Source organism: Morus notabilis, unplaced genomic scaffold, assembly GCF_000414095.1.
Source record: "Morus notabilis unplaced genomic scaffold, ASM41409v2 Scaffold283, whole genome shotgun sequence".
Lineage (NCBI taxonomy): Eukaryota > Viridiplantae > Streptophyta > Magnoliopsida > Rosales > Moraceae > Morus > Morus notabilis.
This window is the reverse complement of record NW_010360513.1, coordinates 417,927-432,035: the sequence shown is the minus strand read 5'-3', so window position 1 is coordinate 432,035 and position 14,109 is coordinate 417,927. Positions and strand designations below refer to the sequence as shown.

Genomic DNA, 14,109 nt, shown 5'->3' with positions numbered 1-14,109 from the left:
CTTAGGGGGGATGGGGGGCTCGGGCATTAGGGCCTGCGGGGGCCTGAGGGGTTGCGGGGCAGGGGCTTAAGCCTTAGGGGCTACGTCCTTGACAATGCTGATTTGACTTTCATAATCTACTTCAAGGAAATGCATAAGTTTGCCTTATGGATCTTGTGTTTTGCATTTTATAATTTTTAGTGGCCACTAGAGATTGCTTTATTTGTTTATGTGTTCAACAGACACACAAGTGGGCGAAGCGTGCACGTAAGGATCCCCTAAAGAACTATAAGCTCTACTACGAAGCGTCTGCTAGTAGGCGTGCCCACGGTGCATTTGAAGAGAGTTTGGAAGAGAATGATGAGGAAGGTGACATTTCTAAGCCTCTTGTAGGGGAGCATGATGTTAATGGCGGCAATTCACAACATTTGGAAGGTGAGGAAGCATTTGTCAACACAATGAGTGGGGCTTTAAACTTATCAACCCGTCCCATAAACATGGCCTCGTCATCTTGACATATAGTGAAGCGCAATAGTAGAAGTGGAGCCCGAGGTGTGGATCTAGAGGCAAAATCTATTTTAAAAAGTGTTGTAACTACGCTGAATCAGCGTCAAAGTAGTCGAGGTACAAGTTCAGGTGCTTCTCAGCGTGTGGAATCCTAGCAATCAACCTTCCAGAAGTGTCAGGCAGTAATTAGTGAGATGTTATTGGACAATGAACAGACTGTGTTGTTCGTGGAGTATATAAATTGGAACCCCAACTGTCAAGAGATGTTCTTGGGCATGAATGATGAACAAAGGTTGTTTTACGCTTTAAGAACATTGAAAACCATACCAAATAATCCAGGACCTAACATGCAGCAACAATATCCATATTATATGAACCAGGGTACACCGTATGTGGGTTCATCTACACATTTTTGCCCACCGGTCCAAAACTTCACACAACAGCAGCCTCCTTTTCCCCCAGTACCCTCTAACCTTAACCCACCACAACCTTCTTTCCAACAGCCTACTCCTACTGGCCAACAACCCCTTCCTAACTACCAAAATTTCTCACCATTCTTCGTGAACCCCCAATTCCCACCCCCACCCGGGCCTTTTGGAGGAACCGGAAGTGATGAGATTTAACTTGAGTGTTTGTTTTCCCAGCGTTATTTCTTTTTCCATTTGATTGTGATGTATTGTCTTTGTTTCTTATCTGGAATAATTGTTTCTCATTTCAATTAGACATTGGCTTTAGCTAGCGAGTTCAGTTTGTGAGTGTGTTTGTTGTAACGTTGTAGACTTGGATTTGAAATGTTGATTTTATGTTATGCATTGTTGTTCATTGAGGCAATCTGTAATATAACATTGTTCATGCTTATCATTTCAAATATTGTTTTGTATCTTGTGGATTGTATTGGCAGACAGGATGTGGAGTGGCGGACCATCAAACGCGGGAAACAATGGTCCACCGGAAGATGACTCTGATGATGACTACATTCTTGAAGCAGCCGCTGCTGCAGTATTCTATACGGCGTACTTGGAACATCCACTTCCGACTCCTAGGAATAATAGCCACTGCACAGGTACACATCGTCTAAGTGATTTGTTAAATGGACACGAGATGGTAATATATAATAAGATTAGGATGGGCAGCGATTGCTTTAGGCGATTGAGTTGGTTACTTGAACAAAAGAATTCATTGAGGAGTATAAGAAATATGAGCATTGATGAGCAATTGATCATTTTCTTGACAATTGTTTGTCAAAGCGAAAGCAATAGAGAGACACAACATCAGTGGCAACACTCGGGGGCTACAATTTCAAAGTACTTCATGGTAGTGTTAAATGTTATATTTCGTCTGCGCCATGATTTTATTAAGCCACCTGACTTTAACCGCATCGATCCACTTATTGAGGCAAGTGGGAACAAGTGCAGACCTCGAACTGAGCGGGAGTTATTTAACTACACTCATTCATTGCTAAGGAATTGTATCGAGCGGACGTTCAGGGTGTGGAAAGCGAGGTTCCGCATTCTAAAGATAATCAACAATTACCCGATGAAGAAACAAGTGAGAATACCTATTACTTGTGTTGTGATACATAACTTCATACGCATGTATCAACATGATGACAGCTTCATAAATCAATACTTACAAGATAGGGTACCCGTAAGTGAAATTGACCCCCTGAACGTGGATGAGGATGTCAATCAAAATCATAACCCAGATCAGAGTACGGAATGACCAAGAAACGCCGCGAGTCGAAGGGAGATGGGTCTTATGAGGGATGAAATAGCGAGAACTATGTGGCAGGCTAATGGTGGAAATAACAATCGCTAAATAAACACGTATCAGTTACCATGTATGAAATATTTATTTTGTAACAGGTAAATCGAGCCATTTGAGGCAATATCTATTTTCTCATTTTTTTTTCCTATTTTTGGAATTTTTTTTTGGTTGTGACAGATAATTTCCTCCTTCATTAATTAGTTACATGAATTAACCTATGAATATGACATTTTAAAAAAATGAGAAACGTGGAATGTTCTTCAATTTGAATAACGGAACTTATTTTTTTTCTTCATTTTATCAGATAAATGGAAGAGAATTGAGATGGTAGTTGGAATAATGAATCTGTGAAATGAACACATCACAGCTCGAATTGTGTGTCAAACTTGTAGTTAAATTGACTCCTAAAACACTAACTCCAATTCCAATTACAATTCCAATCTAGATTCTAACTCTAATCATAACTTTGAAGTGAACACACCCTTAAACTCGAGTTTAGCCCCAAACTCGAGTTCAAACTCGAATTCAAATTCGAGTTCAAACTCAAATTTTACAAAAGAACATAAACTTGAATAAAGTTGTAACTTGAGTTCAAATTTTTTTTGAGTTTTGTTGTAAAAGAACAAGCCCTATGGGTTTTTCAGATCTCGAGTTGAATATAATTTTTTTTTAAATAATTTATGTAAGTGAAAAAAACGCTCATTACGTTCAATAATAGATCACATGAGGATATATTGACTATTTTATTTAAAAAATTAACGCCGTGTTTAATTGAATCTCAATTGTAAAATATTTCTAACGTTAAAGACCCAATTTAAAAAAAAAAAAATTTAAGACCAAATCTACCAATCTTAAAAAGTTGAGGGAATCTCATGCCCAAAAAAAAAAAAAAAAAAAAAAAAAGATTTCTTGTCCATAAACAATTGAGATCACATAAACACCCTTCTACTTATACGGCTATTTGTTTCGTCGTAATCTACAAGTCTTGCACATGTCCTCATGAAACAACACATGCGTGGCAAATACGTTATACATGTACTCCAAAAAGACGCGTTAACAATTCAGATACATATACGGCTATTTGTTTCCTTTTTCATTTATTGAACGAAAAAATTGGTAGATTTAATAAAATCAAAAAATTGGTAGATTTAATTCAAAGGTGAATATTGTTACACTACTTAAGGAGGAAATAAATAAAGTTTCAAGGGATGAAGTGAAAATGTCCAAAAAATTGGGCACCCGAGAAATCAATGTTCATTTTCAATCATCCTTTTATATCCTTTTTAAATTTTTATTTTTCTATGAATGGCAAAAAGTAAAAAACACCCGAAAACAGACCAAACCTTATAAACAAGTCCCAAAAAAGGCCACAACAATACACACATTATTACAGTAAAACACAAACAAACAAATCTCAGTGTGACTCATCTACTTCTTGGGCGCAAATCTGGACTTGATCTTCTGAACCTCCTTAGTCCCAATCTGGAACGCCTTCGTCAGAACATTGTCCGGCACCGGTGGCGACGCGCCGAAGAGCGTGGTAGAGATCGACTGAGTCCCCGGCAGCTGGCTGTTGAAGGCGGAGATTACGGCGGCGGGATCCTTGCCGTTGTTCTTCTGGAAGTGAACCAGTCCCTTCGGGAACGCGAAGATCTCTCCCTTCTTTATCGTCTTCGACACGAGGACGTTGGCGGTGGTTATGAACCCGACGTCCAATTCTCCGTAGAGGACGAAGACGATCTCGGTGGCGCGTGGGTGCGTGTGGGGCGGATTAAGGCCGCCGGGAGCGTAGTCGATGCGGGAGAGGGAGACGCCGAGAGTGTTGAGGCCTGGAATCTTCTGGACGTTCGCTCCCGTCACCAGCGATCCGAAGGTGTTGTTTGTCGCTCCTGGCTTCCCGAGTATGGTGGAGAAGAAGTCGTCCGCGCTTATATTCGCCGAGCTCTTGCACGCGTATCCGTTCACCCTAACCTCTGTTTGGTTCCCAAGAAAATCAGTAAATTTTTCCTCATTGAATTTGTAAATATATACATATATATTTTGTAGGAAGATGTGAGTTCATAAACGAGTTTTTTTATTTTAATATGATTATTTTTAAAAATTTTGTACTGTAATAAAATTTTAAATAATTGGTAAAATGAACGCTCGAACCATTCAAAATTTTTTATTAAATTTTTATAAAAAAAATTTGGTCAAACAAACCTTTTATTTAGTTTCATGGATTTGATTGAGGAAGAATTCATGATTTCAAGGATTAGTTAGCTAAGAAACATTATTAGGTACAGCGAAAGAGAGAAGCAAAGGGCAATTATGGCTACCAATAAGCATAATGACTTGGTAGTTACTTACAAATTACAATCATGATCAAAAAGAATTTGTGTTCCTATTTCATTAATTTGTTTCCAAAAACAGATTTTTTTTTTTTTTTTTGGAAGGGAAAAGAATTAGGTGCTTCCTTTTTAGCTTCTTTCTTCTATCTCAAGACATTAGATTTAAAGTTGTGCAATTAAAGTGAAAAAAAACAAGAAAAAGCTTGAGAAGCAATACCGGAATTGAGATCCGCAACGCAAACATCTTGAAGCAAGTCGGGATCGGCAACGGAGGAGCTCAAGACGGCGGCGAACGCCGTCAAGAAAAGCACCAACATAGTGGTCATGATCGCCGGCTTTAATTGGAATGTAATTGCAGAAAGAACGAAAAAAAAAAAAAGAAAACAATGAAGAGGAGAGGACCAAGAAGAAGAGAGAAGACTTTTCCAAATGAGGAACAAAGAAAAAATGTGCTTGGAAAATTGTGGAATGATGCGGTAGTTATAGGTGGGGCGTGTATTTATAAGGAGAGAGAGAGAGAGAGATGTAACAAGTAAATAATAAGATACTTTTAGAAGGGATATCAGATATGTAACATTTTCAATTTGTTGTGAGTTTAAAGCATGGGATATGCCTACTTGTTATATTATACCCAAAGCAAAGTCATCGCTCAAGGCTTGGTCTTTGTCTGGCCCTCACAGCCTGTTTAGTCTTTGACCCGAATTGTGCGTGAAGTGGAGAACTCCACAAGAAACATCGCGTTGAAAATGAGCGGTTGAGATGCAACAATTGGGTCACTAGTGAGATCATTTAACATTAATCATTCTAAAAATAAACGGCTAAGATGTGACCATCATGTCACACATAAGAGAAGACCTTCCTAAGAATTAGCCATAAATAAACGGTTAAGAATCTTAAGATAGAACACTCTTTTAGACATTATCAAAAGAAAAAACACTTCTTTCTTTTAACTTAGAAAACTTCGAACTATTCATGAAATCACCATTAGAACACGTCTACAACAATAAAGAACACTCATTTAGTATATCATATTCTATTTCCTTTTATTTTGATTTTTTATATATTTTCATTTTTTTGACTAAAAACATAAATGTTAAGGGACTAAGTAATTTGTTAAAGGGTTGGATTTTTTTTTCGAAAAAAAAAAATATGGAGAGAGAAAATGGAGAGTCACTTTAGATTAGGCAATGAGTTGAGGGTGTCCTCTCCCTTTTTTCTTTTTCTTTTTTTTTTTTTGTCTTTTTCTTGATTTGCTGATGAAATGCCTTTAGCTTTGCCTTTTTCAGTGAAGCATCCATAATAGTTGGTCTGTCATTGTTTGACAACAAATGGATGCTCCCAAATTCTGCAGGTGTATTCACTCGGTTTCAGCTGTGAACGATAATAGTAAAGAGAAAGGAAAAGATCTTGATAGTTTTGGTGGCTAATGTAATCTTGCCAACACTTATTAAGTTGTCCAGTAATTGGTTGGGGATGAGTGTACTACAAGAAAAAAGGGTTTTTGTGAGGACCATGTCATCGCAAATAAGATTTTTTACGACGACATGTCGTCGCAAATTTGTCGGCGCAAATAATTCGTCACAAAAACGTTTTTTGCGACGACATAGTGTCGTCGCAAATGTATTTACGACGACAATCATCGCTAATACGTCGTTGTAAATTTCTCGTGATATGATCCATTTTTTGCGACGACATTTCAAATTGTCGTTGCAAATAATCTTATTTTTTTGCGACAATAAGTCTAAAAAAGTTGTCGCAAAAAACCGAAATTAATTTTTTTTATAATTTTTAAAAAATGACAATTAATTATTTTTTAATATTTTTAATTTAACATTATTATGTTACATACTGAATAGAATTTGTTAAGATACATTAAAAGTGAAATATAAATTAATATTAAAAACAGTAAATCTAAATAAATTTATAAAATATATTTGAATACTACATGAAGTGCATATATAATGTTCAAAAAAATATAAAAGTCTAAATAAACTGAAAAATAAAAAAGCACATATAACAAAACTAATCGTCTAAGTTTGCAGCTTCGCCAGCATCTGAATCATCATCAGGACCGTCATCATTTGAAGGAGGCAGATGAGCGTCTAGGTCAACTAGTTTTGGACGATCAATCGTAGGTAATTGGATGTTGTGCTGTAATTTAGCCATCAACTCTAACACCTTCACCTGATATGGCCACTTGAAGTTTCATAATTTTTGGCGACCTCAATAAAAGTAGATAACCCATTCCAATATTCATCTGACAATCGGTTCCTCAAATAAATCTAACTTTTGTCAATCGACATTTCAACTATACACAACAACAGACATAACAATTTATTAATGTGTTTAATGAATTTTAATTTTAGTCTTTATTAACACAATTAAATTTTATTCATTACAGTTTGTTAATGAACTTATTAAAATTCTCGTTTTCTGACTAAATTTTGGCAACATAATGGCTTATTTTTCTTATGATCCAAAAATCTAAACCTGCAGGAAAAATAACTTTAAAAGATTTCGGCACACCACCCAGAACAAGAATCACAAACATATACTAAATTTCAACAATATAAGAAAATCATAGTTCAAATATCAAAATCATAATCCTGAATTCATACAACCAAAAACTACAACAATTTTAAACTAAAAGTACAATAAATATAAAAAACTTACAAAGTTCAAACACACTAAACGGAGGCTGAAAATAGCGAGATTACGTCGGAGGAACCGGACAAACAGCGACAAAGGCCAAAAATCAAACGCCTACATCAAATTGAAACATCAAACATAATTTAAAGTGACCGAAATTAACATTTTATTAACATCTAGAGTAACATATTTAAATACACAAAAAAATTTCATTCCTCGGCATTAAATCTAATTATGTTAACAAATAATGTAAATTAATAAATTAACCACCAGTTCAAAAATAATTCTAAATTAACGTCATAAATTAACATTTACACAGCCTCATAGTAAATGTTTAGAAACTTCATTAAAGACATTTTTACAAACACTTTACAAACAACTCAACAAAACACATAAAAACAATAAAAAAAGTTACTGGAGTGTGTAAAACATACCGGTAAACGTCGAACGGTGAGGCGGCGACGGGCAATTCGGCAGGGCGGCAGCGGAATTCGGCTAGTGGTGAGCAAGGGAAGAGAGAGAGAGAAGGGAAGAGAGGGAGAGAAGGGAAGAGAGAGAGAGAAGAGGAGAGAGGAGTTGTAACGCCCTGAAGAATTAATTGAGATTAATTAAGGTAATTGAGATTATTAGTGTGCCTAATCTGGATTATTAATTGAGTATTAATTAATAAATATTTCTCACACATGTGAGTTTAAATAGTTCCAAGGTATTTAAATTATTCTCAGTAATTTATTTTAACCCAGAAGTGTGTATTGGCGCATTTCTGGACTGCTCTTTTAAAATATTGTACACATGCCCTTTTCTTTCCTTTTCCTTTTCGTTCCTTTTCATTTTCTTTTCTTTTTCCTTTTTTCCTTTCTTTTTCCCTTCATTTCCCGTGCGTCTCTCTCCCTCAATCTCCCATGCTCACTCTCACTCTCTCTCTCTCTCTCTCTCTCTCATTTTTATCCCAAATCAAACGGATCTTGAACCAAGGAAAGATTTAAAGAAGTTTTCAACGTCAAGAGAAGGATTCGAGGTAAGATTACTGAAAGAACCTCTCTTGAATCTCAAAACTTATTTTTGGTTCAAACCGGATTTTGATGGTTTTTGAGTAAAACTAGGGTAGAAATTGGAGATCTTGGGTTCTTTGGACTTGTTTTAGGACCTAGAACTCAGATCTAGTGGTTTCCCTTTGAAATATTTTAATTTGGGACTGGATTTGCAGGTTTTTGGACTGATTTCCGCGAGCTTCTCTCGCACAGCTGATTCCACCGGTCGACCTGTGCGGTCGACCGGATCACATGGAAACCGGTTGACCTATGCGATCGACCGGATTGCAGGCTGACCGGTCGACCAGTGTCCACACTACCGGTCAACCGGTAGTGTTGCACTGCTCTGTCACCGGTCGACCGGTTGACACGGGTTTGACCCTGTTTGGCCTGAAAATGTTGTTTTGGCCCATGTTTTCATGGAGAACCCAAATTAGCTTCATTTGGGGACTTGAGATGAATGGATTAGCATCTTTAATCCTTATTTTGAGATTGAAAACCCTTGAAATGATAATTTAAAACATGAAAATGAATTAGGGCACACTAATAGGAAATCTTGGTTGGAAATTGAGATTTAGATTGCTTTAGGAATGAGAATTAATCCTAAAGTGTTGTCTTACATCAGTGATCGCTGAGGATTCAGACTGAAGGGGCTTGAGGAAGCGGAAGCCAGAAAAGGCAACGCTAGTCCCAGGTTTGATAGTGCGAGGTAGGATTTCTATCCCTTTTCTTTGTGAGCCTGTTTTCAAAAAGGAATTTGGCCTTGAAAATGTTTTAAAGAAAGAGATTGGTTTGTGAAAGAAAAATGCTTTAAAAACTATGGCTTGTTTAGTCATGGAACCTTATGGCTTGTCCAATCATGGGGCCCGCGGCTTGAGTAGTTCGTAGGGTCATATTAACTATTTCAAAATGTTAATGAATGATTTCTTAATAAAGGGATCTTGTGAACCGGTAAGAGAGTCTATTGCTGTAAGCCTAGATAGGATGCAGAGAGTGCATCCTCAGGGGCAGAACCCGAAACTCAGTCCGGGTAGGCGAGGCACTTGGTTAGGTAAGTAATTTGTACTAATTACTTGCTGAAGCCCGTAATATGGAGATTTTACATTTATTTCCTTTGAGAAAAATGATGTGAGGTTCCGACTGTTCCGTCGAGACTGAATGTCTAATTTTATTTACTTATTCATTCATTCATTTACTCGCTCATTTATTTATTCATTTATTTTAAGTCATTTCAAATTATATCCTCCTGGGCCTTTCGCTCACATTTTATGTTTCAAATGTATTAAACCCCTCCCAGGAGACTCTAGGAGCGGTGCAGGGTAGCGAAAGATTGCTACTATTGGATCAAGTGAGGGTTGGGTTCATCCTCTTGAATAAATGTAAGGAATTTGAGAATTCTGTAACTTATGTAATATTTGGATTAACTAGACTGTGGTTGATGTCTGTTGTAATGATTATTTACATGAGCATGTATGTACGATACTGTATGTCCTGTGGGGTGGAGCCCTGTGTGTCAGAGGCTCCAGAATTCTGTAATTTATTTATATTTTAATGCAGTTGAGTGGGGCTCGTCTGAGAATCTGCTTTATTAACCCCTAATCGAGCTCCACGTCACCCACCCCGTTTGGGGGGTGTGACAAGAGGGGTATCAGAGTCCTAGGTTAAGAAACCCCAGGATTGTACATACATGTGTGACATATGTAATCGACTGAACAGTCTAGTGTTATTTCAGTTAAAGGAAATGGCACCTTGCCGTAGACCCGCTAATCAACCGGTACAACAGAATCAGGGATTCCTGGATGCCATGTATGCTGCATTTCAAGGCATGACCACTAGAGCTCAAAACGAGCAGCCGGTTAAGGATAGGAAGCAAGGGTACTTTCGGGAATTTAGGCGTGCACCTATCCCCTCATTTAATAGTGAGGGAGGACCCCAGGAAGCAAAGTTCTGGTTAGACTCCATAGTCAAACATTTGAGTACTATAGGAGTTCCAAATGAATACTGGGTGGAATTTACAGTTTACAAGATGGAGGATTTAGCAAATACCTGGTGGAAACAGGTCAAGAGAAGAATAGATGTTACAGGACTGTCCTGTGAGCAATTTGAGACACTGTTCAATAAGCAGTACTTCCCTCCGAGTTATAGGGAGGAAAAAGCGCTAGAATTCATGTCTCTGCTGCAAGGTGACATGTCTGTAAGGGAGTATGAGGCCAAGGTTAATGACCTGTCCCGGTTCACGCCATCTTTGGTGGAATCTGAACACCTTAGATGTCTTAAGTTTGATAAGGGCCTCAAGAACTCTGTGAGGAGACCATTGGTAGCTTTGAGGATCCGAAATTTCTGAGATTTGGTGGCTGCTGCTACTAGAGTGGAACATGATAACATAGCTTATCACCAGAGTAAAGAACAAGCTGGAAGAGTTTCACTTTCTGGGGGACCATCTGTTTCCGGCGGGCCACAGCGGAGTGGTAGAAGGAACCGCAACCATGGACAGCCTGGTGGGGGAGTGGTTAGTGGTGGCAGTAGTTCGTCAGGAAGTGACAGAAGTGCTCCATACGCGCCCCGGCGTCACCATTGTGGGCAGGTGGGTCATATTAGGAGGAATTGTCCTAAGCAACCGCCGGCTCAACAAGCCCAAAATGACGCTTCCTACAGTCAAGAAGGGCCACCACCGTACATGCCACCATATCAGCCACAACAGATGCTATACCCTCATGTGCCGACTTATCAACCACCTCCGTTTACACAATTCTGGCCTCAAGCGCTGAGACCGGTACAACCACCTATGCTGCAACAGTATAGGCCTCCAACCCAACGGCCTAATGTTGGTGACAGAGGGAAAGGGAAAGTACAAGGACAAGCTTATGCCCTGGCAGGAGGCAGTTCTGTAGGTCAGACTAGCAATGCGGTGGTTGAGGGTATGATTCTAATCTCTCATTCTTTTGCTCACGTGTTGTTTGATACAGGTGCCACACACTCGTTTATATCAAGTTCTTTTGTTCGGGCTTTGAAACTGAAATCTGAGAATTTAGAAGTCCCGATGACTTTGAACTCTCCACTGGGATGTGTGGAGGTAATGAGTTGTGTAAATCGTGTGAAATCACGATTGGTGGTGAGCGATTGAGAGCAGATTTGATTATCCTTCCGATGAGCCTGTTTGACGTGGTACTTGGAATGGATTGGCTGTCAAAGTACGGTGCGATTGTTGATTTCTACCGTAGAAAAGTAACTTTGGTGACGAATTCCAGAACAGTGACTTCTTATCAGGCGGATATGAACCCAGTCCTACGGGAACGACTGTTGAAGTACAGCATTGGGGGACGGAGGAACTTGGCATCTTTATCTTCTCTTCTTGCTTTAGAAGGTGAACCCGAGATAATTGGAGATAGTGTGGGAATCCCTGTAGTGGATGAGTTTACAGATGTATTTCCTGATGAGCTACCTGGTTTACCTCCAGATCGGGAGATTGAATTCTGTATTGATTTGGTTCCGGGAACGGCACCTATTTCCATTCCTCCATACCGGATGGCTCCGGCGGAAATGAAAGAGTTGAGAACGCAGCTTGAAGAGCTGGCAGAAAAGGGATATATCCGGAATAGTATTTCCCCTTAGGGTGCACCGGTGCTATTTGTGAAGAAGCACGACGGATCTCTTCAGTTGTGCATTGACTACCATCAATTGAACAGGGTGACTGTGAAGAACAAATACTCACTGCCGATGATCGATGAATTATTCGATCAGTTAGGTGGATCACAGTTCTACTCTAAGATTGACTTGAGATCTGGGTACCATCAGCTAAAAATCAAGGAGGAAGACATTCTGAAAACTGCTTTCAGAACTCGATATGGACATTTTGAGTTCCTGGTAATGCCGTTTGGGTTGACTAATTCCCCGGCTGCATTCATGGACTTGATGAACCGTGTTTTCCAGCTGTACTTGGATCGGTTCGTGATCGTCTTCATTGACGACATATTGGTTTACTCGAAGACTTGGGAAGAACATGAGCAGCACTTGAGAATTGTTCTTCAGACTCTTCAGTTGTATGCTAAGAAGGAGAAGTGTGACTTCTGGCTTACAGAAGTAAAGTTCCTTGGGCATGTGATTTCTGGACAGGGAATTCATGTAGATCCTTCCAATATCGAGACTGTGCTACAGTGGGAAAGGCCGAAGAATGTAGCGGAGATTCACAGTTTCCTCGGACTTGCAGGTTACTATCGATGTTTCGTGAGAGACTTCTCGAGTATTGCTGCACCGCTGACTCGGTTGACTAAGAAAGAAGTCAGATTCCAGTAGGACGCTGAGTGTGAAAATGCTTTTCAAAAATTGAAGGTCAGACTGACAAGTGCACCAGTCTTGACTATTCCTGATAGTGAGGAACCATATGAGGTGTATTCTGATGCCTCGGGGAGTGGGCTTGGCTATGTCTTAATGCAAGAGGGACGCGTGGTAGCGTACGCATCTCGCCAATTAAGACCGCATGAACGAAATTACCCCACTCATGATTTGGAACTGGCAGCAGTAATATTTGCTCTGAAAATATAGAGATGTTATCTCTATGGAGCAAAGTTTCAGGTCTTTTCTGACCATAAAAGTCTGAAGTACTTGTTTACTCAGAAAGACTTGAATTTCAGACAAAGAAGATGGGTGGAGTATATGGAAGATTATGACTTCACTCTGTAATATCATCCTGGAAAAGCTAATGTGGTGGCTGATGCCCTTAGTAGGAAGACGACAGAGACTCTGGCATCATTAGCTTTGGAAGATTGGAAAAGGACTGAAGTGGTGAGTGAGTATGATCTTCAGTTTTACGAAGATCATAACCAGGCCATGTCATACAACTTAATCTCTACACCGAATATTATGCAACAGGTTAAGCAGAATCAATGGCAAGATCCACACTTTCAAGGAATTTGGATTCGGATCCAGAATGGAGAGCAATTCGAGGATTGTAGAATCCAAGAGGATAGAGCCTTGTATTTCCGTAACCGCATTGCTGTTCCTATGGTGGGTGAGGTAAAGAAGATGATTCTGCAAGAGGTACACAAATCGAGGTATGTTATACATCCGGGAAGTACAAAGATGTGCCAGGACCTGAAAAGACAGTATTGGTGGAGAGGCATGAAAAAGGACGTTCGTGAGTATGTCTCGGAATATGTGACTTGCCTCCGGATTAAAGCTGAGCATCAGAAGCCGGCGGGAGAGTTGCAACCTCTTCCTGTCCCTGGATGGAAATGGGAGCACATCACTATAGATTTTCTGATGGGGCTACTGAGAACTGAGCTGAAGCATGATGCCATATGAGTGGTGGTGGATAAGTTGACGAAGTCTGTACACTTTATACCATTCCGTGCGACGTATTCTCGGAAGATTCTGTCAGAATTGTACCTGGAGCACATCGTGAGGCTACACGGAGTGCTGTTGTCTATCACGTCAGATCGTGACACACGTTTTAATGCAAGGTATTGGAAGAGTTTCTAGGAAGCCATGGGAATAGATTTGAATTTTAGCACCGCATTTCATCCTCAGACGGATGGGCAATCTGAAAGAGTTATTCAGATTCTTGAGGATATGCTTCGTTCTTGTATTCTGGAATTTGGAGGAAACTAGAAGAAATACCTGCATCTAGCTAAGTTTGCTTATAACAACAGCTATCAGGCCAGTATTGGAATGGCACCGTTTGAAGCTATGTATGGTCGTCCTTGTAGGTCGTCTGTTTGTTGGTTGGAACCAGAAGATCGACTGAGCACTGGACCGGAAGTCATTCAAGAGAATAATGAGAAGATAGCTGTGATTCGGGAACGACTGTTGACAGCTCAAAGTCATCAGAAAAGTTATGTTGACAGAAG

General features: G+C 39.5%; 1 protein-coding gene across 1 annotated transcript; it reads right to left on the bottom strand.

Moving 5' to 3' along the window:
* Window positions 1-3,462: 3,462 nt before the first annotated feature.
* On the bottom strand, window positions 3,463-5,128 carry LOC21405483 (rhicadhesin receptor). The gene is made up of 2 exons (XM_010096622.2): window positions 4,801-5,128; window positions 3,463-4,226 (listed from the first exon to the last, which is right to left on the bottom strand). The coding sequence occupies exons 1-2, from the start codon at window positions 4,907-4,909 to the stop codon at window positions 3,682-3,684; spliced, it is 654 nt and encodes a 217-aa protein (XP_010094924.1). The 5' UTR covers window positions 4,910-5,128; the 3' UTR covers window positions 3,463-3,681.
* Window positions 5,129-14,109: the final 8,981 nt, after the last annotated feature.